Below are 27,957 nucleotides of genomic sequence, written 5' to 3'. Positions count from 1 at the left end.
CAAAACCGGCCTCTCTAGCCGAGCCCCTGGCCGTGTCCTTGGGAGCCGCTCCTCGCTTCCTGGTCTAGTGGGTGCGGCCTGCACACCGCGGACTGGAGGCAGGGAAAGGCGCGGAGACAGTCCTCCGGTGCCCCTGCCTGAGCTCACTGCTGTCCCCGCGGGCAAGGTGGAGGAGGTCCGCTCCTTGCGTTATAGGGCTTCACTCCCCTTGCTAGAGGGCACAGTGACCAAGTAACTGGGTCTGTGTCCGGGGATCAGGTGCTCCAGGCCTGCCTGCCTGTGAAGGGGAGCGGCTGAGCAGGCCGTCTGCACCCCACTCCACACTGGAGTAACTCCCCACACAGGAGTTAACCTGCTTTGCCCGTCTTACCCTTCCACTTCAATTCCTTTCGTACTATAAACACAATGCTTCAAAGTGCGGACCAGGCTCCTGTGCATGTCCTGGGTGTGTGTGGGTGGATGTGCAGAGAAGGCAACGGTAAGGGGGACAGGGAGGAGGGGGACACGGGAAGGGATTAGGTGAGCTTCAGGAGAGAGGCGGCGGCGGTAAATCATTGACTCTACCACTGGATTCTTCTGCTCACCCCCAACTGCTGAGGTCCCAGTCTCTGATTCTACAAGGGAGCAGGTCTTGTGTACTAACAAACACCACTTCAGAGCTGTGGCCTGGCATGTTCGCCTTGTAACCTTGGGATTGCCACGATCAAACACACGTGTCAGAAACTGGCAGCAACGTTAACCAGCACAACCCCCATGAAACACCAATCATAGGGGCCCTTCAATCTCCCGGTTACTATCAACGGATGCCTGGTCTAGCGCAGGGGACAGGTCTGGGCACTCACTGTGAGCGGAACGCGTGGGCCTGGCACCGGGGGTTAGCTGGCACAGAGCGACCAAGGAATTAGCACTGCGGACCCCACAACTCCAGGGGGCGCTGTTCACACGGAGCACGCCATTGTGCAACCCTGCACGGCCAGAATTGCTGCCCCGCCAATTTCCAGCACCAGCAGCAATCCAAGAAAGGGGACGTCCCTTCCTTCTTGAGAAGCAAAACCCTTGCAGGTATGGCTTCAAAATCACTAGTTGCTACTTTTTAAGAATACAGATGTCTGGAACAAAGACCACGGAAGGAAAAACCCAGAGATCTGACATGTGTGCTTTTAAGGAACTCGCGTGGGACCTACAGGATAAAAAAAGTGGAGAGCCACCCGTTGGCTGTTTTAGTTTCCCTCCACAGAGCCCAGTCGGTGTTTTCTACTAAGTCATAAAAATGACAAAAACAAACAAAAAAACATCTCGCCTTTGCATGAAGACTAGTTGCTGTTGTTATTTTTTGGGTACACGCTTGTTATTTTTGCTTTTCACTAAAAATTGAACAGCATCTTTAATAACTATTTGGTCACTGTTTCAGGTAAAGAAAATACTTGACACGTTTTATTGTCAAAGGCGACATCGTGGCTTCTCTGAGTCAGGCCAGGCTGAGAGGGAGAGAAATTAGCGGAGAGCAAAACAAGTCAGAAGCTATGAGGCTGAACTAGATAATTCTCAATTTGAAATAGAACAATTGGCTCCTTGCTTCTTCCCATGACATGATTTACTCTGGCATTTTCCATACTGGTAAATGCTTCAGTTTTACAGCTGGTTTTGGACAGCCAGGCTCACGCCCCATGATGAAGATTCACATGCTAAATTCAGACAACAACCCAAAGATGTCGGAGTACTGTACTGCGTTATGAAGATTCTCAAAGTGACAACAACAGGAATCTTTAAAAATTCACGTCTCTCTGCATAAGCCTTATATTCATTTGTTCATTCACTCCCTCATTTATTTTTACTGGCGTAATAGACATGCAAGCCTTATACTTTAAATAGCAGTGTGCTCTCTGATTGCACGGACAGAGAAAAACATGAGCCCTTCCAGTATTTTTTCATCAGACAGGTTCCCCTAAAACTTGTGGACAGGTAATTTACATGGAAAAGGATCAAAAGATGTCACCTACTTGGTTAGCAATCACAAATTACTGCTTTAGCAGGGGTGCTTCTAAATGTACCTGTGACCATAAGGAGTTATGTCCGCACCAAAGACCCATGACCTCCCTCCACCTTCCAGGAGCCATAAAAACCATCAGCTAGCCAGTGTCACGCTCCACGCTCAGAGAGCAGTCAGGAAACAGGGAGACTGTGTACTGTGTCATGTGATCTGGCCGGCTGGGGCCATTGGGAGCAGAAGAGTGAGCAGCGAGAGTAAGTTCGAGAACTCAGCTTCACACCCTCAGACTCTTTCCATCGCTCTCCACCCTCAAGGGGGAATGCTTCTTTCTGTATCTGACAGAGGTGCACCCAGGGCTGGCTGGGCAAAAACGGCCAAGGCCACCACCTTCATTCAGAACGTCAAAAGTAGCCTACACCACTGGTGTCTGAGGTACTTTCCATGCTAAGGTTTGCACATGTTGCTGGTTTCAAACTCTGACGCTGGTTGCCTGTGAGCAGTGGGTAGCACAGGGAGGGTCAGCAAAGAAGGGGGCTAAAACCAACTGGAAGAGTCCCAAAATGTCAGGGCTGGGTGGGGGGAGGAGGGAGGCTGACCCCAGCCATCCCAGGGTCTTGTCCCCACTTCATTTTAGGAGAAAAGGAAATAGGAAGGAAGATGGGATGAGCAGAAATGGGCTGGCTGGATTTTCTGGTACTGGTACTCTCTTGGCCTCTGGCCTAAATGAAGGGGAGAAGGAAGGGACGGTGGACTGTCCTCCCTCAAAGAGGCAACACTCTTCAGGCAGAGAAGGCAAGGAACGAGGAACCATCCCTGCTCACCAGGACACAGGCTAGGAAAGTAGTGCAAGGAAGGAACGTGGCTGTGCGCAGAGAGCTCCCCACGGGAGATAATCTGGATGGCAGATGCCAGCCTCCTCCTGAGACACAATCCCTAGCGGCTGAGCTCCGTGCCCCTCGCCTGAGCCACAGCAAGCCCCACTGGACACAAAACACCTGGGAGACAACGTATGGACGGTATGATCGTTCTGTGCCTCTGCCGAGAGGTCACGAGGAGGCGGAATCTTGAGACACATGCGTGGTTTTGCCTAAAGGCAGTCTAAACCCAGACACTGCTCAAAACTTCTGGCTGGAACACAGCTAGATTTTAACACTTTAAAAAAAAAAAAAAAAGAGGCTTCTTTTCTGTATAACACTTTTGTTTACAGGGCCGTTTCAGAACCGTGTTTAATTTCTGTGCTCATAAGAGCCTCTGTTTTATTCCAAAGCTTCTGGAGGGAGCATGTCACAGACAGCTAGGGAGCCAAAGCCCAGGCAACTAGGGGATCCTTCAATAGCAGAGCGTCTACCAGGAAAACACCAGTGTGTGGGAACAGTGGGTGGGTCAGATGATTTCCCAGGCTCTGTCCAGCTGTGACACTCGATGAATGGAAAATGTTCTAACACAGTCACCAGACACGCCAGCCAAGCAGTCTATAAAATAATTTCAGAGGTGATGCTGAGGCTGTCACTGGAAGCTGAAGCGAGGATAACAGCAAAGGAAATGAACAGAGTCCAGTGGGCGCCAGCTTTATACAGTGTCTGTGCAGGTGGCTCCTACCATCCCGCGGTCATTCAGGCTGATTACTAGCATCCTGGTCCGTCTCTCTGTTCACCTCATCTCCAGCCCCTTGCCAGTCTTCTGCACTGGCCCACATCAGGATATGTCATGAAGGCAGAAGCAGGCATGCCCTATACACCTGCCAACAGAGAACCAGCAGCCACACATCCTGATGGTGGGGCAGCTGCAGGGAATTTGACCCTGGCTTTGAACTCGAGCTCTAAGACCAGAGGCAAGTTACTCAGCCTCTTTAAGCCTTCATTTCCTCGCTTCGAGACGTGGACAACATCGCCCTCATGGGATGGTCATGAAGACTGCCTCTGGAATGTTTCTCAACCAACCCTGAGTGCTCCCCTCAAGTCAAGGCCAGCTACCCTCACTAGAAGGACAAGGGATGGTCACACGGTACGACAGGAGGTCACGGATGAGGCTGCAACAGACACAGGTGCCAAAGGTCTGGTAACTGGAGAAGGGCAGAACGTGCTGATGATATTTATGTCCACCCCACCCTACTCCATCGTAAACAAGCCTCCCATCTTTCCTTGCTGCTTCCAGGTGCTACCAGACTTTCAACCAGCTCGGACATTTAGGCATTTGAAAGCCAGACAACTGAAATGACTGCTCTCACAAGCGGGAACTCCGATGAGGCACCTGTGAGATGTGGGCACAATTCCTGAAAGGAAATGCCAGCCGCTCCAGGCCTCTTAGGAAGACTGGTGGTTGTCTTGGAAGGGAGAGTCCAGGGCTAAATGGCCTCACCCGAGGAACACATGCAGTGCTTCTACTAGGCATAGGACTCCCAGCTGGAGGCGGGGGGAGGGAGGAGGGCACGGCGTCAGGGGAGCGTAGAGGACGAAGCATGGCGAGAGCCACATGCGTCATCAGATCCCAGCCATCTGCTCTCTGGAAAGTGATAGCAGAGGCATGTGCTTCTCCATAAGGCTCTGCTGGTGACGAATCAGTGTCACCCAAAAGACGGTAGCAAGAAGACTGCTGCATGGGACACCTCTTCAAGATGCATCTTCCTTTCTGTCTTAGACCTATTCCTCTACTTTGTCAGGCTTAAATGATCTCAAATGAAAAGAAAATGGCAGCCTGAAAATGCAGATCAGGCTTCAGAAATCTACAAGTTCTGGTTCCTGTTACATATCTGAGTTCTCCGTGGACAGGTATTCCTGGCTTTGCCACCACCAGAGTCCCGGGTTCAAGGCCCCCCCTCAACCCAGAGAGAAAGGACACATCTGTGTGGCAAGCGGCCTCAGAGAAATGTGCTCTCCACTCCCTCACGAGTAGAAACAGCCGGCCATGGGCTTCTGTGACGATCAACCCTTTTAATGAAGCCTTTCCCACCTGAGTACAGAGCATGGCTCACACTAAGTTCCCCGCTACCTTCCCCTCACTATTGTAAACCTCATAACTGAGATTATCAGATCTAGCAACTAAAAACAAATTTGAATTTCCAATAAATATCAAATAAGTTTTTAGTCTATCTCCAATATTGCATATTTAACCTACACTAAAAGTTATTTGATTTTTACCTGAAATTTATGTTTAACTAGCAACCAGTATTTTATCTGGCAATCCTGTATTATACAATTCTTTATTTGGTTTTTAGATCCCGCCATTAGTATTTAGGTAGTAATCTCCAAAAAGGTTAAGGATCTCACCCAATTTACCTTTACTTCAATTATATAAATCATGTATAAGTATTCAGTAAATCAGAATTAAGATGAGAACAGATGGTCATGTGACTATTAGAAGTACCTGGTATAAAATTACTTAAAATGTATCCTTTTAGGGGCCCTTGGGTCTGTTGTCTGTTAAGTCAGTTAAGCGTCTGACTCTTGGTTTTGGCTCACGTCACGATCCTGCAGTTTCGTGAGTTCAACACCTGAGTCAGGCTCTGTGCTGCCAGCAAAAAGCCTGCTTGGGGTTCTCTCTCTATTCCTCCCTGACACTGTCTGCATCTCTCCCCAAATAAACAAACTTAAAAAAAAAAAAAAAAAAAAAAAAGAAGTATCCTCTTAAACTTCTTTTTAAAAGTCAACATATAGAAACTAACATTTAAAAAACACTTTAGGGTATCTTTTTTGGCAATGTGAAGTTTGCGATAGTCCCTTTAAGAACAGAGTCAAAAGAACTTCACAGAATGTTCTAAGTTGCAAAAACACTGTGGGGAATCTGAGGCAGAGTTTCTCCTGCCAAAGTACCAATACCTCAGTACCGAGTTCTACTTCTCACTAGCTGTGCTAACCAAGTGACCTTGCTACATCCTCCTGACGGGACGAGGTGGATGAAAGTGAGTGATCCAATGGGCCCAGGACCATTTTCGCCCCCCAGACACCAACATTTAACACCTGCCTTCACCGGCAGCCCTTGGAGGGCTGAGACAGTGGGAATGGGTCATTCTGGGTACCAGGGCACAGAGGGAAAAACTGCTGACAGCACCAGGCAAGCCCCCTGCTTCTGAGCCTGAGGATGAAGAGAAACTAGAAATGGGGCCAGGGGAAAAGGGTCCCACGCTTCAACCCCGCCTCCTGCTTTCCCCCTCCCGGGGCAGCCAGGCCACAGCCTTCCCTTGGGCACGCAGCACTTACGGCCTGGCGGGCCCTCTTACCAGTGTGTGTGAGCATGTGTCTCTGGAGGGAGCTGGCCCAGGGGAAGACCCGGGGGCAGTGGGGACAGTTGATCTTCTGCAGGCAGTTGGCGTAGGAATTCCGCTTCACCCTCAGCAGCTTGTCTTCAGGGGGGCTGCCCTGCTCTTCGTCACTGGGCCCGTTGGGGTCTGCGGGGGCTCCGGCCACCTCGTCCTGAGCATCGTCCTCTGCGGTCTGTAGAAACGGACTGAACTTGTTGGTGTCCGTAGTGGCCAGCATCTTCTCAATGCTGGCAAACTCCCCACTGGAGTCCAGGTCCACCCCGCCACTGCCGGAGCGAGGCCGGCTCCTCACTCCCCTTTTCCGGCCCCTCTTCTTGGACAAGCCCCCTGGCCCCTGCTCAGTGGGGGAGGCCGCTTCTGGGCTGTTGGCAGGAGGGGACGGGTCGCTGGATTCTTTGGGGCTGGTGGTGTTGCTGGGGGTGGCGGTGGCTCTGGGGACGGGGCTTCCTAAGCTGTCAGGAGCCACGCTGTTACTGCCAGTGCTCGTGGGCCCCGGGTCGGTCACCTTAGCTTTCAGCAAGGTGGGGGCCGAGGACACCGATGAGATGATCTGGGCGATGGAGGCCAGGGGAGGCAGCTCCTCCGACACGGGGGGCTTTGGCAAGAGCAGGGGGGGCTTCGGTCGCAGTGGCCGCAACAGTGAGGGGCTGCTGATGAGGGTGGGACTGCCCAAGATTGGGGAGCTGTTGACCAGAGCTGAGGAGTAGACGGGGACAGCAAGCTGAACGGAGCCCTGCAGGGGCTGGGCGTGGGCTTCCAGACTGGTGGCTGCAGAGGCCGGAGCTGCAGGGGCCGTGGGTTTTTCCAGGATCCCACTGGGCCCCAAGGTCACCGGCAGGGTAGGGCACACTGGAGGCCCGGGAGAGGACTGCTCTCCGCTCCCTGGTTCCTGCTCAGGCTTCTTGGCTTCGGCAGAAGCAGCCATGTCCTTGTCTCCTTTCCTGAAGTTCTTGGGGATGGACAGGTCGATAGGCTCCATGGAGCAGTCATAGGGGACTGAGGAGGAGGGGCTCAGGAAGGAGGCCGTGTTCTCCTGCTTCACCTGCACCAGGGCCAGGCCCTTCTGGGAGAAGTCCAGGGGCTCGTTGAAATCCACTGCGAAGCTGCTGGCGGGCTCCAACTTGACGGAGATGTGGGGAGGCAGAGGCTGGGCGGAGCCGCCGTGGAGAAAGCCGTTCTGGGGCTCCAGGAAGGTGGCCAGAGGTTTTCGCTCGCCAAACGCCCCGCCGCCATCCTCAATCCTCACCGAGCCCTCGGCAGGCGCCTCCGCGGGGCTCAGGCCGTCGGCCGCCAGAACGTAGCTCTCGATGTCGTGCTCGGGCACGTGCAGGTGCTGCTTCAGGATGTGGTGAATGCAGTTGCGCTTGGCCGAGAAGGCGGCGCTGCACTCCTTGCACTCGAAGGGCTTGCGGCCCTTGGGGCAGCCGCCCAGGCCGCGGCCGCAGTGCGTGCGCATGTGAATGCGCAGCGCGCGGTAGTGCTTCAGGTCCTCGCCGCACAGCCGACACACTGTGTCCGGGGAGCAGAAAGCGTCCACCATCTCGGCGGCGCTGCTGGTCACGTACTCGATGTTCTTCTCAATGTCCTTGCGGGTGGCCTTGAGGTGCTTCTTGCGCAGGTGCCGCTCGCAGTTGGCCTTGACGGTGAAGGGGTAGTGGCAGATCTTGCAGATGTAGGGCCGCTCGCCGCTGTGCGTGCGCAGGTGGCGGATGAGCGCGGCCTTGTCGGCGGCGATGTAGTCGCAGATGTTGCACTGGTACGGCGAGATGCCCAGGTGGGAGCGCACATGGGCGCGCAGCACCCCCGAGAAGGCGAACACCTGGTTGCAGAAGCGGCAGGGGTAGAGCACCTTGCGCATGGCCGGTGTCTTCTTGCTGCCGGGCCCTGTCATGATGGCCTTGAGGTCGCCTTCCGTTATCTCCTGCTTGATCTTGGCCTCCATGCTCAGGGGCAGTAGGGCCTCGATGATGCTGTCTTGTTCCAACTGCGTCTTCATCTCGGCCTGGCCGGGCAGCTCCACCCGCGGCTGCTGCAGGAAGAGCTGGGCAGCCGTGTCCGGCTGGGCACCCGCCTGGGACTGCAGCAGGTGGGCATTGGGGACCGCCTCCATGGGGGCTTTGAGGAGCTTCAGGGGCGGTGGGGGGAGGCTGGGGCTGATGCAGCCCGGGGAGGCCTGCTGGGCATTGAGGAGAGGAGGGGGTGTGGAAGTGGCCACCACCGTCCGCGGGGTGACCAGGGGCTTTGGCTTCAGAGGGGGCATATGTTTGAAAATGGCCTGCAGCGGGGCAGCAGGGGCCTTGGAGAGAGGCGGAAGACTGATCTGAGGGGGAGCAGAGGCCGCCATCTTCAGAATCTGCTGGATGTCAGCCAGCTCAATGGCTGACTCGCCGGAGATGGGCTTGACCACAATACTACTGTCGGGCTGGATGATGAAGCCCTTCTGGAAGGGCTGCAGGGACAGGTGTTTCATGCTCTCCTTCGTAGCCGGCAGGACGGTGAGAGAGCCGCCCAGGGAAGCAGCTTCGAAAGGAGATAGACTCAGCATGTTGGTGCAGCCGGGGTCCTGAGGTAGCGGACACTTGAGTGTCTGGAGCTGTATTGCTTGGTTGTCATCCGGCAGGGGCTCCTCGGCGGGGGCAGGCCTGACGTCTTTGGTGTGCTGCAGGCCCAGCAAAGCCAGGAAGACCTTCTGGTCCAGGGCGTCACCAGGCAGGGTCTTGGCCTGCAGCCTGTCCCGTCCCTGGTCCGTGGCGACGTGGGTCTGCTTGTGCAGGGTGAGCGAGGAGAGCATGGGGAACGCCTTGTCACATGTGTCGCAGACAAAACGGTGCTGTTCGCTGATGCACCTTCGTAGGTTTGTTTCACACCAGGCCTGCGTGAAAGCCGGGTCGGCAAAAGCAAGGGAATAGAGAGGATTTAAAAATAATCACTACCCCGAGATGCAGATGTTACACAGCTGCCTTAGTACCCAGCCTTTCTCTGTTATGCCTAAGAAGTTGGCTTCCCCCTGCTTGCGAATTCCTCTTCCCAGACTGAATAAGGAAGACCACAAAGCACCTTAAATGTCACATTGCCTGATGAATGATATCAATCCCTAGGGTATCTCAGAGAAGCACTGAAACACGATTAAGTAACACCAATACAAAGGGCCCTTCCTGGGAAGGGACATGAGGCTGCACCATCTGGGGGGAGGGTCAAGTGAGTGTATATACATGGGTATACACACGTGGGCATATGCATCTGGAATAACCCATTAGGCTTGCAGCTTCTGTACCTAAAGAGTTTTACTGTTGACATCCTCAATCTCAATTTTTAAAAATTGAAAAAAAAAAAAGTTTCAAAATAGTTTTTGGTAGGCAGAGAACAAATATGGTTCGGGTTAACAATACCCAAAAAACATTTTTAATAGAATCTACAACACTGGAAATATTTACCTGTAATGTGGATATTAAAGAAATATTTAATTCTGGGGCACCTGGGTGGCTCAGTCAGTTAAGTGTTTGACTTCAGCTCAGGTCAAGATCTCACGATCTGTGAGTTCAAGCCCCACGTCCGGCTCTGTGCTGACAGCTCAGAGCCTGGAGCCCGTTTTGGATTCTGTGTCTCCCCCCCTCTCTCTACACCTCTCCTGCTTGCACTCTGTCTCTTTCTATCTCAAAAATAAATAAATATTTAAAAAAAATTTTAAAAATACAAATTCAGTTCAGATAGGGCTGGGGTGGGGGTGGGGGGTGGTGAGCACTTCACAACTTTAAATCCAAATGCCCTAAGATTGGGCGAAAGGCAGTGATGAGCTAGACTCATACACAAGAAATTCAACACAAGATTTTAAAACCCAACCATCCTTCTCAACAACCCAATGGAGATCGAAAGTGTCAAGCTGAATTTCAAGAGGAAACATCGTTATAAAAAAAGACAAAACCCAACAGACAACATTTTAAGGAAGGGAAACCTCAGGGTAAGGAGGTGCAGTCCAACCACACGGCCCAGGGAGGCGGCTGCTGGTTCTGCGGGCCAATCAAAATACCTGAGAAATTCGAGGAAACTTCCTACAGGAGAAGTCAGTGAATCCTAAGTCATGGAAGCCAGCAGGAATGGAAGGGTTGTTCTGTATGAAAGGCCTTCCCATCGCGTCCCTGGGAAGCTGTTTGTGGACAAGTGCGTTGTGGCGTAGCAATCCTCGATGTGTTCGAAAGGTGACGCAGCAAATGTCACATCTGGGAGAAAAATGGGACAGGGATATAAGGAGGCGGTCCTATCAGAGCTTCCACTTGTCCAGGAGCGTATTGTATTTGTTGTTGCTTCATTTCAATTGAAATAAAAATGGTATGACCTCCAGAAGCCAGTCTGCTCACAGGTAGCACCAAGAAAAACACTTCCTTGAAAAAAAGTATGTTTTACCAGCTTCTGGATACCCAAGCTTTGTAGACAGAACAGGTGTGTCCATTAATACAGTTGGGAACCTAAAGCCACGCTGCAAGCTTACTTCTGCTTACTTTAACTATGTGTCATAGAGCGACCATTTCCAAGGTTTTCTCCCTCCCTCAGCTCAATGGAGTTTTAATGATCATAATTGTTTACAAGCCAAATAGCATAAATTTACACAGCATCTAGAGCAGTCACATTGGCATCCCCGGTCTCTGATGGACCCGGATGAAACGATAATCAAATTCTCCAACTAAATCAGTAGTCCAAGACACTGACTATGTATTCAATTCAGATATTACCATCATTATCTACAAAGTAACTGTCGCTCCCACACTAAGCCCAGAGCATGACCCTGGCAGGCAGGTCCTGACTTCCATCTTACAGATAAAAATACAGAGGCTCAAAGTCCTTAAGCGATGTGGCTGAGGTCACACAGCCAGTATGAAGCAAAGACAGAATATGAGCCCCCTTCAGCCTCCCGCCCATACCTGTTACGATGAGGGGCTCCTATTCCTTGAAAGACCCCCACAGATGCAGCCCATCTAAAGATCAGCCTTCCCCCCACCCCGCCTTCCGAGATGATCTCCATCTTCAATGTCCTGGGCCACATTTTTTATGATGATTCCTCCACTCTTCATACCAGCGCCACCTTCTGGGTCTTTGCTGAGAACTGCCCTAACTATCCAGTCATTAGGGTATTATCAATATCCTCTAGCTTGTCACTAAATACAGCAGCCATGGGAGCCACATGGGGCTGTTTAAGTGAATTAAACTTCCTCAGTCACATCAGCCTCATTTCAACATCGGAATCAGGCAATGTAGACCTGATACACTGCTATGTTTCCACGACCACAGAAAGTTCTACTGGACAGTGCTATGTGCCTAGCAATTTTCCAAGTATTTGCTTGCAGGCACACATGCGTTTGTCACTCACAACCCCCCAAGGCAGGTCCTAGAGGTGCTTTAAAAAGAACCTGGGACGCGGAGGGGTAGGGCAACCTGCTCGAGTCTGCTTGCACGCACCTTCATGGAAAACATTTTTTTTTTTTTTTTTGGTTTGAGATTCTTCTCTGGAAACAGATAATGAAATGACCAGTGAGGCAGCTGAGCTCATCATCCTCTTGTGCTGAAAGAAGTGCCAAGTATGTGCAATTCTGCTGTCCTTACCGCGCAGAGGCAGGCCCCAGCAAGCGAGGTCCTGCTGTGCGCCCACCTCTCCTATCTCCGGTGCTACTCGGCTGCGTCTTGCCATCAAGACTCCTGTCATCGTTCAATTAAATTTAGAATGCTGGGTTCCCACGAGCCACTCAAAACACTGAGCTCCTTCTGGGGGAACGGTGCTGAGGTTCACCGATTGCGAGACAGATGCTCCAGGGCCCCCACGGTATGGCTGCGTCTCCCTCCCCAGCAATCACTTGCACGCAGCCCATGTTCTGGGGGGGAAGGGGGGGAGGGACCCCCACCCACAGGGAACCCTGCCCAACCCGCAGGGCTAAGTCCCAGGCTGTGAGAAGTTAAGTAGGAAAGCAGTGTGTCTGTGGTTTCTCGGTGAGGCTCTCCTTCTGTCTGGAACACGCGTGGAGGGGCCATGACCTCGACACCCCACAGCAGCTCTGTCCTGTCTTGCTGCCTGGAAATGATGGTTTTCTCTTCTACCACGGTGACTTCAGTCTCCCCTGAACCAAGTTCAACTGCACACTCTCGGAGCCCCTAACCCCCACGCCAGCAGTCAGCTGACAACTCTGTACTGACTGAAGGGATGAGAGAAATGCCTGAATTTGGGAAATATGGCGCTGATCAGATATATATGGTGATACTAAGAAATCACTGTTACCTTTTGAAGTTGTGATAATATTTGGGTTATGCTTTTTTTCCCCCTTTCTACATCCCTTTTCTTTATAGGTACGTAATGAAATACTGTTAAGTGAAATGGAAAGCCTGGGGATCTTTTTTGCAATGACTTGGAATGGGGGAAGGGTGCGTGAGAGGGTCATGACACCGTGCTCTCTACTTGTGCCTACGTTTGAAATGTTCCTAATATATTTAAAAGAGAGAAACATCTAATTACAAATGGCTGAGAGCAGGCTGACTTTTTGCCTTTTTCTGAGCTTCAGCGACGTCCACAGCACTATCTGTGGTAGATGAGTGCAGAGGGTTCAGTCTATAAACCCCAGGAGAGAAGCCCTTGCGCAGTCTCACTGTGGCACAGGTGAAGGGAAGGAGCCCACTTCCCCAGCAAACCTACAGGACAATCAGAGCTTCTGGGAAAAGGTGGAGGCGCCAAGCCCAGAAGGCTCCACAGCGTGGGACTCAGGCGTAGGCAGAGTGACTGCACTCAGCAGGCAGGGCAGTCAAGCCTATGGCCTCACTGGCTTGGCCCTTTATTAACTGGAGGATGGTTCTGAGTCTCTCTCCCTGCGTCTTCCCTTCTGTCCTGTCTTGGCTGTAAGCAGGTGAGGACTGGGAAGCTGTGGGGAACAGAAGCTGGTCTGTGCCCTCCCCAGAAGGTGAGAACAAGAGGAGGCGAGAAAGACTAGGGCAGGTGCTGAGGGCTGTCATCCGCTGGGCACTCTGCACCTGAAGTCTGCACTCTCTCTTGCCAAATTAATAGTTAGCACCGACTGCATACATTTTGAGGAGGACGTATGTAGAGTGTTTCAGATTCATGTTTGCCAGTGGTGGGCACTGTCCCGGATGCTGGCATTCCACAAGTACCTAAACTCATTTGTCCCAACAACCCTGCGAGACAAACAGCACTGGCAGACTCAGCGAGCGGTGTGACTGATCATTCAGTCACGCCTGACAGTTGGCCCTGGCTCCTCACCCAGCTCTACCCTGCACCTCGCAGAGAGGGGCTCATTGATCAAAGTCCGGTAAAGGCTGGGTGGGGCACTCATAAAAAAAAACAACAAAAAACACCTCATGTGTACATTATTTTATCTAAAACATATATAGTCGGTCCTCGTTATTGGTGGATTCTGTATTTCTGGATTTGTTTACCTGCTAAAACATATCTGTAAACACCAAATTAATACTCGCAGCGCATCTGAGGACATGCAAAGAGAGGTGAAAACCCAGCCGCCCTCCGCGTGTTCCCGGCTGCGGCTGATGGCGATGCTGCCCCTTCATCTCATTTCAGCTCTCACCGTACATGAGTGTCCTTCTGCAGTCTATTTAGTGCCATATTTGTAGCACTAAATCTGTGCTTTTTGCTGGCAATTTCATGGTTTAAAATGGACTCCCAGCATAGAGCTAACACGCTACCTACACCACACTGCTTCGCAAGAAACACTGACGTGCCTTATGGCGAAAACGCGTGAGTCAGGCAAGCTTTGTTCAGGCGTGAATTACAGTGCTGCTGGCTGTGAGTTCACTGTGAATGAGTCAGTGGTATTCATTCAGAGTTCCTTAAACAGAAACAAAAACACAAAAATTTCTGTACTGATTAGCTGAAGAAAATGTAAGCAGAGGCTCGCAGGAAACTATAAGGAACAACCTTTCACGTTCACTAATTCTGTGTTTGCTGCAATCTTCAGGGACACAGCTGCTGTGAAGACAGCAGTAACCAACCCTACGTTCACTCTCCAGGGGCTTGCGTCTGAGTCTAGCTGCACCCGGAGAAGTTCCATGTGTTTATCACAGCGTGAATCATACTCCCAATACAACATCTTTGATATCCGGTTTTAGACTCTTTGACGCAGAGCAAGAGCTTAGATTTTTGCGTATCAAGCTAAAGCAGGATCCTTTTAGGCTTTTATGATTATTTCTCTCAACTGCTCACAGATGTCTTGCCTACCCTAAATTTGACAGCAATTAAGTACTCTGTCTAATCTGGACCATAAACAAGACAGCCCAACTTAGTTTTGACAGAGATTATTTTTTTTTTTTAACGTTTATTTTTGAGAGTGAGAGACAGCGAGAGCGTGTGCCGAGGAGGGGCAGAGAGAGAGAGGGGAGACAGAGGACCCAAAGCGGGCTCTACACTGACAGCAGAGAGCTCGATGCGGGACTTGAACTCATGAACCAGGAGATCATGACCTGAGCCGAAGTTAGACACTTAACTGAGTTACCCATGCACCATGCCCCTCGCAGAGATTATGCTTCTTAAAAAATGTCATTTGTTTATACAAAATTCTATTGATTATAGGAAATGATCACAAGTATTACTGATATAAACAGGCTGGGTATATGTAATACTGACTCTTGGTATCGTGCAAGTCTACTGAGAAAGGGGAGCAGGTGAGCCTGAGGACTGAGCTACGAACTCTGTAAGCTGTACACCTGGAAAGTAGAATGTTTTTGAGCATGTACCCTTATCCATTTGCTGTTTTAACACAGAAATGTGTGTGTGTGCGTGTTACGTATAGATATTTGCATACATCAGGTATGTTACAAAATATAACAAGAGACATTTTTAAAGGGTTAGATAAAAGGTCTATTATTTTTTTCTTATACCCCAGAGACCTTTCTGAATACCCTCCCTGAGTCTCCTGCACTAGTGTGGGGCCAGCTGGCCAGGAAACTTCAGTGTGAAGGGCAAGAGAAGTCAGTTTTCTAATTTTTTTTTTTTTTTACATATATTTATTTTTTTGAGAGAGAGAGACAGAGCACAAGGTGGGTAGAGGCAGAGAGCGAATGAGGCACAGAATCTAAAGCTGGCTCCAGACTCTGAGCTGTCAGCACAGAGCCTGACATGGGGCTCGAACTTACAAACCATGAGATCATAAGTTGAGCCAAAGTTGGACATTTAACCGACTGAGCCACCCAAGCGCCCCATTCTTCTAAAAGGGAGTGGAGTGTCTTATAATGTGGTAATTAGAATTTACTTCACTTCTATCACAACTGTGAGTTTTTAAGGATACTGTTTTCTTCACTTATCTCTACACGTCTACTCCTTCCTTTCTTCATTCTCTCACTCACCTTCAAACCTCTCCTGTCTTTGGCATCTAAGTTAGTTTCACATATAGTAGGTGCTCAATAAACACACGACTGATTTAACCAGCACTGGCACAATGCTCTGTGTCACTCATGGAAGGCATCTGGGGAGTGGTACAGGATGGGCTCAGGGGTCGTGGGGGAGGGGAAGTGGAGGTCATGTGACCTTGGACCACTCATTTCATCTGCATTTTGGCTGCCAGGTGGGCAAAATTTCCCAAACAGGCTTGAGATAGGAATCTGCCCCCTCATGACCTTCTTAGTACAGTGACAATTAAGTGAGAGGACCCCGAGTCTAAGGACATCTGATGCCACAAGAGCCTGTGAGAACTCTTCCCCATCCTTCTCTGAGCCTCTGTTTTCTCATCTGTAAAATGGGCATTTTTAGAGCTACTGTCAGTGATGGAGAATCAAATGCTTGGGAAGCTGCAAGGTGCTACTTGACCATGATCATATGCTGCTGGGAACCAGAGCCACCAGGTGCAGTCAGTCTATCTCCCGGCCACTCTAGCTAACACGAGAATGCAGGGGGAGTGAACTTTAATTTTAAAGGAGGTGTTCTCTCTTCATTCTCAAGAACTTGACCACTGTCTCCACTGTTTGTTTCCTTTTGAGACTGACGGGAGAAATGCATGTGCTTCCTGGTTGCCACCTGCCTCCCCGCCCCGTCCCCACTCCTGCTCCCGGGGCCACAGCTCAGAAGAGAAGCACATGTCATCCCAGCCTGCACATGCACCAAGAGCCTTCTAGTAAGACCTAAACAAGGCCCACATCCACAACTTCACACCTCTGTTTTCCTGGGATTCAGCCAAGGCACTCCTAGTTCACTTCTGAAAAGATACAGAATGTCATCTCGCAAACAAGCAGCTGGAAAGTGGCGGAGGAAAAAAAAATCAGCTTTGAAACCAGAAGCATATCATGAGGCTAGTTAAAAGGAAGAAAATAAAACCCCACAGAAAAACACTGCCTCCCATCTCACGCTCGGCACCTGTTGGCAGACCTTAAATAAAACCAGTGTGGAAAACCATCACCCAGAAAGTTTTGGATGGGCCTTTGTGAGCCAGAGACACTCCGGTTCAACCAGCCTTCCCAAGGCCCCCCCGGGAAGAACACTTTGCAACTGTGTTTCTAAAGAGCTCTTCAAGGACAATGGAGGTCATTGTCAATCTGTGGGCGATGCTGCTCACCGCAGGCTCTGATCTTGGGGTATTTGCTAACCTCACTTGGGCTTGTCAGTCTTCACTAAGACCAGAGCCACTGGTCCCTGTGACTCTCCACTCACCCTTGCTTTTGGGATCTCAATCCTGCCCTGCACAGTACTCCGGGTACTCACGCACGGTACCATTGCAAACATTCAGAAGGAGCAGGGCTGTACTTTTGTACTTTAATGGTCATAGGACCAAGGACTGCTGTAGGGCACTTTCATCTTGCATGTGATTTTGACAACATGCCAGAGGGAAATCTTACAAACTTGAGATTGCTTTTTGATACTGTGGCAATGCAAATAGAGGGTAACTTTTCCAAATGGAAAAGAAGTTCACTCTCGGTAAGATCAATGGATTTGAAGGAATGTGTATCCAGTTAGAGGATTTAATATATTTTTTGATGTTTTTATTTATTTTGGGGAGAGAGAGAGAGAGGGACAGAGCACGAGCAGGGGAGGGGCAGAGAGAGAGAGGGAGACACAGAATCTGAAGCAGGCTCCAGGTTCTGAGCTGTCAGTACAGGGCCCAGTGCAGGGCTTGAACTGGTGAATCGCAAGCTCATGACCAAGGCTGAAGTCAAGCGCTCAACCGACTGAGCTACCCAGGTGCTCCTCCAGCTAGAAGATTGAAAGATGCTAATAGGGCGCCTGGGTAGCTCAGTCATTAAGCATCTGACTTTGGCTCAAGTCATGATGTCACAGTTCCTGAGTTTGTGTCCCACATCAGGTGAGCCCTGTGCCTCCCTTTAGGTAAAACACAAGTCCCACTTAGGGTGAGCCCCACTTCTCTCTTTCTCCCTCTCTCCGTGCCCCTTGCTCACTCCCCTTCCCCCCTCCATGAAGAAAAGATGCTAACAGAACTCCACTGACACTTCTAAATCAAAACTTTCTCTTGATTTTGGCCCAGGTCCTGATCTCATGGTTTGTGAGATAGAGTCCCTCTGTCAGCACAGAGCCTGCATGGAATTTTCTCTTTTTTCCTTTCTCTCTGTCCCCTCCCCTACTTGTATGCACATACCCACACTCTCTCTCAAAAAAAATAATTAAAACCTTCCTTTAAAATTTTTTTCATTTATTCTTTTAGAATCACATACTGAAATAAATTACTCTAAGAAAAACAAAAACTCATCAGTGAAAAAAACTCTCAAGGACAAGGTGAGGTTACATATCAAACACAGGAATGAATGCTAATGTGGATGTTCGGCCCACCCTCAATTTACACACACACACACACACACACACTTTACACATATACACCTGTATGTGAACCCCAAATCACTCTGCGCACAGACATGGTGTTTCTGTACCCCAGTGCAGTTCACCAGAGCCAATTTCACCTAGAAAACATGTGAATTCCAACACACAACAGCAAATGCTTCTATAAAAAAGAAATGTGAATTCAGAATACTGCAGATGTTACCATTCTCCAGTTCATCACCTATGACATCCCAGCGTCCCTCAGGGCTGCTCAGTCATGGTCGCTCCTGTGACTGGGCTGGGGCTCCCAAGTTGTGTTAGGGTTGGGTGGTAAGGCAGGAGCTATGGTTTGGGGCATGCAGTCAGGGCCCTCCTAACAGCAGAGGCGAAAAGCAGCTGCCTGCAGCTTATCTGCTCCCACCCCCCTTCCTCAGCACCACTTGCAAGGTCACTGAAGGGTCTGGGTAGGTGTGAAGCACAGATAGGAGGGGGCTGGGGGGGGGGTGGTCTTAGGGGAGTGAAATGTCTCCCAGCAGCATGCAGGCAAGTGAGCCAAGTTTCCATGGTGGCCCCTGGGGGCTGGAGGGATGCACCACAACCACAGCTCTGCTTGTCCCTTCTCCCCCAGAGATTAAACAAATAAGCAAAACTGCACAGCAGCCTGGCCCTGGCCTTGACGTTGGCCGGCCTGGACAGAGCACATTGCTGGCACAGTCAGAGAAGCTGGACTCTCACGGGAACACCAACTGTACTAGTCCTGAAGGCACAGAGAGACCCAACCCCTCCAGCCACAGCTCAGCATTTGCCCCTGGCTGTTGCAGGCACACAGACAGCAAAGCAAGGACGGAACAAGCCACAAGCCAGCTCCGGAAGTACCCTCCTTGGTTAGTGGAGGGGTTTGGCTGTCCTTTTAGTTCTCAGAGGACTTTAATGAAAACGAACGCTCTTATTCATACCCATATCCACCACCAGTCTTAAAAAGACAAAAGTTAGAATTTTTGAGTCACTGAATGGAGGACTAACCCCTGTCACAGTGTGCCTGTGGTAATGAGGCAGGGCACCATGGTATCAGTTCTTTTATTGATTGATTGTTTGTTTATTGTAAGAGAAAGAGAGGGAGGGAGGGAGACAGAGGATCCAAAGCAGGCTCCATGCTGACAGCAGAGAGCCTGATATGGGGCTGGAACCCACAAACTGTGAGACCATGACCTGAGCTGAAGTTGGATGCTTAACCGGCTGAGCCACCCAGGTGCCCGGATATCAGTTGTTTTATAACACAAGCCCTTGTAAGAAGACACTACATTCTTCTTTCTTATTTATTTCTTCAAAGAGAACTATACATAAGCCTGCGCTGGGGTAGAAATGCGGTGTGATAAATGTGCTACTATAGTCTGGGTAGGAACAGAGGGTCCAGAGGAAGCCCTGAACAAAGCCAGTAGTTTGGGAGGTTCACAGCAGAGCTCACAGCTACACGTCAAGAAGAGCTCTCACCTGGGGAGCATGGGGGGCTCAGTGGGTGAAGCGTCCAACCTCGGTTCAGGTCATTATCTCGTGGTTTGGGAGTTCAAGCCCTGTGTCAGGCTCTGTGCTGACAGCTCGGAGCCTGGAATCTGTTTCAGATTCTGTGTCTCCCTCTCACTGTACCCCTCCCCTACCTATGCACGTGCGCGCACTCTCTCTCTCTCCCCCCCCACCTATGCGCTTGCTCTCTCTCTCTCTAAAAAGTAAAAAAAAAGAATAGCTCTCACCATTAAGGACACCAGCCCTGAAATTAGCAATGTGTCCACGCTCATTGGAGTACCTAAGATGAGAAAGAAGCATGCACACCCTTCAAAGATGCAGTCAAGTCAAGGTAAACCTGAAGGCAAATGTGTCAGCAATGGGATTTACCGAAGTGGAGAGCAAGGCTACCAAGAAGCTTAAAAAAAAACAACAACAACAACAACAGAAAAATCGTGTGGCTCAACAAGTTTGAAATTAGCTCCTCCCAGTGCCTGCTACAGTAGTGTGTGCTCGTCTGGTGGACCACCGCTCTCCAGGTGAAGAAAACTCTGAAGTCAACTGAAAATATATTTTGGATAAACAGCTTCGGCAAATTTCAAACATTAGGAAACACCTTTCTTTAGAACTCTCAGGCCTCCCCAACAATCTAAGGAAAATGAAGTGTGGTTTCACTATATAAGGGTATCAAGTCCCTTCGAGCTTCTAACTGTCTGGCTTTTGCAGTTGGATTACAAAATTTGGTAGGTAGGACTCAGACCAAGTTGAAACAGCCACGCGGCTTCCCGATCTTTACAAAAGCAGAACTAGAGAAAAGAGGCTCTTTGTAACAAAAGACTAGAGGACAAACCGCTTTCATGTTCTCTGTCCATTATAAATAGTACCTGGGCAAAGCCCTGGAATGTGACTCCTCAGTTTCCTTGGAATGGGATACCCGTTCCATGTCTGTTGCAGTCTGAGGACTGGACTGCCACCCTCAGCCCCGCCACAGCCCTCCAATGCCTTTTCCAGATGCGCAAACCGTGTCGGCTTGCCCGGGGGGCCACGGGGATGCCAGGTAGGAGGCTGGGCTGGCTGGTGGGAGCTGGTCAGCTCAACTCCATGCTGCTCTGCTATCCGTTTAGAGGACAGTGATTTGCAGATGCCCTCAGCAATTCTACAACCCATGGCACATTCTTAATGTCTGGACACCAGACAGCCGCTCACCTGTGAGCCTTCCCTGCCACTAATACTCCCCGAGCAGCCAGCAGGCCTGGCCCCTGTCATCAGAGCCTATGAGATACCTTGCTGAGACCGTTCAGCTCACCCTGGCTACCTCGCTGAGATACTGAGTTTCTTGATCATTACACTGTTTTAACGGAGAGACTGACATTCCTTCTTACAAGGGATTTCATGCTCCATTTTTTTCCTGTTGTGTCTCCAGAGGCAAGAAGGGGTAAGTGCAAACAACCTCTCCTGGGGAGCCCCACCCGGTTCAGACATTCCTGCCTTGGTGCCCACCCTTCCCCGCCCTCTCTCCCGTCCCAGCCAGAGAACTGACATCCAACAGCTGCACTAATCTTTCCCAGTTGCTGGGAGCAACAGTGAGGGCCCTGACCGGTGATGGGCGCGGCAGCTTGCCCTCCCCACACCCAGGAATCCGCCAGACTGCACACTGTGTCTGACACCCTGCCTGGACGGTTCAACCAATCAGTGGCATGAAGTCAGGGCAGGTCCCAGACACCTGACCATGGTCAGGTTAAGGGCAGAAGCTGGTGGCCGCCTGGGCTCGGAACAGCCCCATGTCATGGGGAGGCCCCTCCAGCAGGGTGGAGTGGAGATCCCGACAAAGGCGCCTCTCACTTCCAGCTTGGCCGGGGGACATGTCCCCTGTCTCCCCACTCAGCCCCCAGCACCATTTCAAAGCTGCCTCCACTTGGCCAAGATGCTGATTAGGATGACATGTGTGAGCCCAAAGCCATGTGAATTAGTCTTCATGGGCTCCCTGTAGGTGATGCGGGTGTGTATGGGGAGGGTGGTGCAGTGAAGGGAGCCAAACATTCCTTGAAACACTTGAGAATCCAGAAGAAAGAAGGTTCTGGCACCTCCCTCCACCACCAAGATGAGGGGGGCGGCTTTCAGCCTGGCCTGCGTGCCTGGAACAGCACTTACCGTCACCATGAGGGTGTGGGACAAGCCGTCATACGGCCGGGAGGGTGAGCCTGCTGGAGCCCACTGTGTTCTCCACGTGCTCATTCTTGACACAGATTTCTGGGCATCACCTTAAAATTTCTCTTACTGACAATCAAGATCAATAGTTTGATCAGACCAAGGAAAGCCTCCTTGGTGTCACCTACAGGACACCATGAAGTGTCACAACATCCAGTGTAAAATGTCAAGGGAAGCTTTACACTAACTGGATCTGGCTCCCTCTGTTTGGACAATAGGCAACTTGGGCCCTTCACAGCCCTGAATATATCCTTTTTGCTTTGCTTTAGAACTTCCCATTTGTTTCCTGACTGGCTCTGGAGGGGCCCTGTCTCTAACATCACTGTTTTCTTTTTTTCTCCTTCAAGTCTGGTCGGGTGCCTGGCACACAAGAAACAATCATCTGGATACATTTTAACTAAAATAATTTAAAAATTATTTATTATCCGACCTTTCATCAGGAAGCCATGTAAGATTATACAATAACTTTTGCTATATTTTGCCCTCGGCAGCAGCCGCAGAGCCATGGTCACCATCCAGCTGTCACCCCTCCTGGCCCAGCCAGCCCCCGCCAGCCCGAGACAAGCCATCAAACACAAGCCTGGGGGCCTTTACAGCCAAGCTGCTGCCTCAGAGCCTTCCCTGCTGTCAGTGGGCTCGTCCTGGAGCCACACCTGTGTGGTGGGCCGCTGTGTCCCCAGACTGGTTCAGATTGACATGGGCTGTCACCACACTCACCAAACGGTACAGGCTTTGTATGTAAACAAGAAGGTAACACACTGATTATGTGTTGATGTTATATTTTGGTATTTACTGGTATAGTGAGCAAAGAAACATGATTAATTTCACCTACTTTTTACCTTTTTTTTTTTTTTTAACGTTTATTTATTTGAGAGAAAGAAGCAGAGAACATGAGCAGAGGAGGGACAGAGAGACACAGAATCCGAAGCAGGCTCCAGGCTCCCAGCTGTCAGCACAGAGCCCGACGCACGGTCTGAACCCACGGACCACGAGACCATGACCTGAGCCGAAGCTGGATGCTTAACGGACTGAGCCACCCAGGCACCCCTCTTTTTACTTTTTAAAATGTGACCACTAGAGGGGCGCCTGGGTGGCTGTGTCGGTTAAGCATCCGACTTCGGCTCAGGTCATGATCTTGCGGTCTGTGGGTTTGAGCCCCTCGTCGGGCTCTGTGCTGACAGCTCAGAGCCTGGAGCCTGCTTCGAATTCTGTGTCTCCCTCTCTCTCTGCCCCTCACCTGCTCATGCTCTTTCTCAAAAATAAACATTAAAAAAATTTTTAAAAAGGTCAAAAGTATTAAATAAATAAAATGTGACCACTAGAAAATTTAAAATGAGTCTGTCACCCGTGATTCCAAATGGCAGCTCTCAATAAGCTGACCTTGTCTAGGGGGATGTGGATTTACCTCTGGTCATGTCTGGGCCCAAGCAATGCCTAGCATGAAGATTCTAGATTCTAGATTCTAGAATTGCTACCAGCAGCTGTCTTCCTTGTGCTCTATGCTCACACACGCTTTGTTAATGTAAAACACAGAGGGATGGAGAACAGTCTGAGCAGTTACACAAGTTTGGATCTCCAACACTTTTTATTAAGGGATCACAGGCACCTGGCCAGCTTTAGGGGGTAGGAGGGGGTGAGGGCAGAAAAGCGAGAAACCAACAGCTGTTTTGAGTTATAAACTTTCTGTTTGAATGGGTAGCATCCCACTGTGGTTCTGCTGCCTTTGGGGTTTGCAAATGGAGTTGGTGTCTATTTTAGCTCTGGGTTAACAAGCAGTCTCTCCCACCAGCTACTGTCACAGTTCACTGCCTGGCTGGCCCCTGCCGGCTCATGCCTGCCCCCATGGCCTCCTCTGATAGCAGGCTATTATGTGGAACAGCAGAGCAGAGAGGAGAAGAGGGAAATTAACTATGTTCTGTAATCAAGTCCCTTTGGTTTCCAGATGCAAGCCCCACCCCACATGGCAACAGACACCAGACAGGGGACGGCTTGCTCACCCCCCACAAAGGCTGCGCTGCGGGCACAGCGTCTGGGGGCTCCAGTGGAGTGGAAGGCTGCCAGAAGGGGCTGAGGTCCGGCCAGGCTACCAAGCTCCCCCAGGCAAACCCTCACCAGACAAAGGGCATTATTCCTGAGTAGGCGAGGAAAACAGGCAAGACTAGAGGCTCAACTTCACGGCTCATCTGCCCTGTTGGCCACAGCAAGTGAATTACCCACCAAACTATGCAGAAGGGGAAAACCAATGTCCATCGCACGTACCATCCCGCCTGAGTAGTAGGCCCAGCCTGTCCCTGGGGCAGGTGCTTGTCCAGAAGGCCCCGCTTCAGGGGAACCCTCATCCAGGCCACCATGTGAGAAGGGGACACTGGAGCAGCCTCTATCACTGCTATATGTGGTGCTGTAATGGCCCCCAGGCGCTCAAAAATCTCTTGTGAGAGCCCAATTATTTTTCCTGTAGGGTAGGATTATCTGGAAGGAGGCAAATGGGTAGTTGCTAAGATGAAATATGATCCCGGACTAAAGCGCGAGGTGAAAGAAAACACACAGAGGAGCTCAGAGACCGGCAGTGTGTTCCCTCTGTAACGCTAGGTGGCGTGGCTCTCTGGCAGCAAGGTGGGGCGGGGGTCAGCGTCCCACGTGCTATTTGCTGCGTATGCCCACGACTCACCACACGAAGCCCGTCTGGTCACTTCTCCTCTGTTTGCTCAGCTCCTCGGTTGAGAAAACTATTTCAATATTCACCACGTACCACAAGCCCACATCCTGGGGGTGCTGTGGACGTTAATGAAACCATTAACGTTCCCGGATCTCTCAGGACTAGAGGCACTGCAAAAGGAAGAGCCAAGTGCCTTTTCTCCGTAGACAAAAGAACAGCTGTTAAGAGACCAACCCCTAGAATATAAAGCCTGGAAGGGAACACGGGAATTATCTGGTCCAGCTCTCCTTCGAGGTTCAAATACAGTGGATCCAAGTCCCATGGGAGCAGGATGGGATCCAGGAGTTCTGACCACCAGCCCATGCCCTCTCCTACGCAGCCTGCAATTTCCCGAGACCGGGGGAGTTATGAAAAGACATTTTGTAGCACTTCAACTGCTCAGCAGTTTAAACTCTTCGTGGATTCTGTTTTTCCCCTAATGGAAAAATGTCAAGCTGATGTGATTAAGTGTAATCATTTGACATGGCTTTAAGTCACCATACAGTTAGGCTTTTCCCTCAGCATAGAAGCCTTCAGCTCGGTCAGACCCCTTTACTCCCAGATCGCACCCCAACGCCTGTCCTGAGGAAGGGAATGTGGTCCATGCGTCGGTGAGTCAGGCAGGTGTCCAGATTTCCACACTCCCAAGCTGCCTTCCAAAGCCCAGAGTGGCAAGCGGGTAGGTGCTTGCCTCTGCTCTGGGTGAACTTTGGGCTGTGCCTTGCAGGCTACAGCTTCCAGGTCTTCTAGCGCCCCATAGCCCCTGGTTCTTTTCAATGCTCGGAACTACGGCAGTAGCATTTTAAAAGGGGTAATTCTGCAGGAAAACATTCCAGGCCTGTCTGTCACTGAGAACACAGACCTTCTGCCTGATGAAGAAGTTCTCCAAGAAGATAGAGAAGGAAGGCCAAGTCCACCTCGGCTCCGGCCCTACCCTGAATGCTGCGGGGAAAGTCTGCTCACCATCCATCTTCTCTGCCTGGGCAGGCGAAGGGCCAGGAGAGCCGGAGCAGCAAAGGCCAAAAATAGAATCCAGACCGGCAGAACAATCACATCTCACTGTTTCACTGTGATAGGCTTCGCACGGAGTCTTGCATGAAGCAGAACAGAACTCCCCTTACCCAATCCAGTCAAAACACTGATGACCACCTGGTATGCCCTTCTGTCCTACCACACAGTTGCACGGCTAACAATCACTTGGGCTGCAACACCTTTTGTGTTACAGAAAATGTGCCTGATGCTCAAAAGCCCCCCGTGACGGGGACACCCTGTGCACAGTGGACTCTTGGCGACGGCTCCAGGGGCCTTCCCAGCAGCGAAATGGAAGGACAGTGAACCCTGGTAAACACATCCTACGGCTACAGCCATTTTTTCCTTCTGACACTTCTCAGCCTGGCTTCTCCCCTGTGCCATCCACCTTTCTTATTAGCTGCCTTGCTGTCATCAAACCTCAGTTAAGTCCCATTAGCCCAGTTCGGAGAACTGGGGAGTAAGGACAGGTAATAGGCTAGAAGAAACGGGAATGAAAAAGAGCTTTCCAGAGTACAGGTGTGTCCCGCCCTTTCTCCTACCTTAGTGGGTTATCTGAGTGGGTCTCCATGTGGGTCTCCAGTCCATACTTGCAAACGAACTCCTTGAAACATACTGGGCAGTGAAACACTTCATCCACCTTCTCCAGGTCACCCCACTGCCCATCTTCTACCATCTTGGGGGAAAGGAAAACAGTGAAGTCAGGAAGGAGGTCTCCCCCATGGGTCTGCTTCAGAAGAGAACCTAATACTCAATCCAGATCTAAAAGGGAAAGGAGGCCTCCCTCCTAGGAATTAAGGATGCTACTGACCAGTCCTTCACTCACAATACACTCATTGAATGCTCCCATCCATCCACCTTCAACCCACTCATCCAACCCACTCCGTTTACGGAGCACCTAGTATCCAACAGGTATAGAGAATCAGAGAGTAAGGACAAGAGCGCCTAATACGTATGGAGCTTCCACTCCAGCTGGAGAAACAATAAAGCACAGAGCAATGAAACATGCTCTTTGTTTCATGGGACTCGGTGAGGGGGACCCAAAGAGGAAGTGCACACAGGTACTCTTTCCTGCAGACATCTTACAAAACAGTGTGGGAAAACACAGGTTAAAAGCTTAGGATGGATGCCTGCCAAGTCCCAAGACTGTGAAAATAAAGGCTAAAAGTATTTCTGCCAGGAGTCCCGTGGTTAGGCACACGTGTGCCGGGAGCAGTGAGAACCTTTTTAGCAGGTGCTGGGTCTTCTTTCTCGGACTCGGCATCATGACTCAGTTTCCTCTTGGAGGACAGCCGCCTGCGCTTCAGGGGGGATGGGGGGGCTGTAGCTGTAGCACTGTTAGGGTCCTTCTCGTGAATCTTCATATGTCTGGAAAGAAGACACATATATACACACAACGTGATTTAGTGAAAAACCGAGTTGGCTCATTTCTTTTAATTTTTTGTATCATATATTTAGGAGTTGGTACCTACATTTTCTTTAAGATACAGGGTGTAATTTATACAGTGATTTCTTTCTTTTGAAAGCTGTATATGATCTCCCTGAACCCCTCCTTGAAGCTCTCACAAATGCTATCCAAAAACGGCGCTCAATCCTTTGCTGTCTGTTGGAAGATGTTCATGAACTTCACAGACACTAACGAGATGAAAGTCCATCCGATTTGCCAGGTCTGCTTATTCAGATGAAAGGTACTATTTTCGGACACACAATTCTATAGAATAAAGAATTCCCAGGCTCGCCCAGCTCCTAAATCAAGTCACCATCCTGCATTTGCCACCTCACAACTGCCAGTAGTCGGTGCTCTCTTCTCCTTTCAGAGGCATGTTGGGGTCAAATTTGAGAAGTGCTAACAAACAAACGCTGGGAGTGAACTGGAATCGTGTTGTTCATGAAAGTACATGGATTTATGGGTTGAGAGAGCCATGCGGGCAATGGGTGGAGTAAACTGCATGTTGCCATCCTGACATCCGCAGGGCCAGGAACACACATGTAAGAAAGCATTACATGGAGTCGGTATGTCTGCTCCAAAAAGAGAGCTTTATGGGTGACCTGATTTAAGTGACCTTACTTTATCAAGTTCTAAAACAAAGGCCCTAAGGACAAGGTCCCAAGGCCTATATATAAGGAAAGAGATTACAAAAAGACAGTCAGTCTCAATTTCCTTACTCTGTGACATCAAGGGTCTGGTTTTCCTAATGACAACCGCCATCACCATCATCATCTTTGACTGGGGTTAAACTGTGCCAGATGGAGGAATGGAGTCCAGCTTTTTAGAAATAGCTCTTTTCGCAGGATTATCTTGCTGGGGAAGAGCTTAGGAAATGGGAAAAGACGGCAAGCTTTCATACACGGTCTGGTCACACTTCTAGAAAGAAGTATGACTCAGCTCAGCTCCGTCTGGGCTGCACCTTCTTCGGAGGGAACAGGGCCGGGATGAGGCTAAGCAGCCTGTGCAACACCAGCAGGGAGAGCAATGAAGGCATGTGGGCCGATGGTGCAACGAGATGGCTGAG

At 50.4% G+C, this 27,957-nt stretch overlaps 1 protein-coding gene across 1 annotated transcript in view; it reads right to left on the bottom strand.

Moving 5' to 3' along the window:
• The window catches only part of RREB1 (ras responsive element binding protein 1), a 132,049-nt gene that overhangs the window by 11,797 nt on the left and 92,295 nt on the right, over nucleotides 1-27,957 (bottom strand). Inside the window, exons 7-10 of the mRNA XM_077770058.1 lie at nucleotides 26,668-26,812; nucleotides 25,987-26,120; nucleotides 10,276-10,465; nucleotides 6,207-9,120 (exon numbers count right to left, since the gene is read on the bottom strand). Of these exons, the coding sequence (XP_077626184.1) occupies nucleotides 6,207-9,120; nucleotides 10,276-10,465; nucleotides 25,987-26,120; nucleotides 26,668-26,812 (3,383 nt within the window). The remainder of the gene's footprint in view (nucleotides 1-6,206; nucleotides 9,121-10,275; nucleotides 10,466-25,986; nucleotides 26,121-26,667; nucleotides 26,813-27,957) is intronic.

This window comes from Crocuta crocuta, unplaced genomic scaffold (genome assembly GCF_008692635.1).
Source record: "Crocuta crocuta isolate KB4526 unplaced genomic scaffold, BGI_CrCroc_1.0 scaffold24, whole genome shotgun sequence".
Classification (NCBI taxonomy): Eukaryota; Metazoa; Chordata; class Mammalia; order Carnivora; family Hyaenidae; genus Crocuta; species Crocuta crocuta.
Note: the sequence above shows the minus strand (reverse complement) of the source record. Positions and strands in the feature narration are given on the sequence as shown.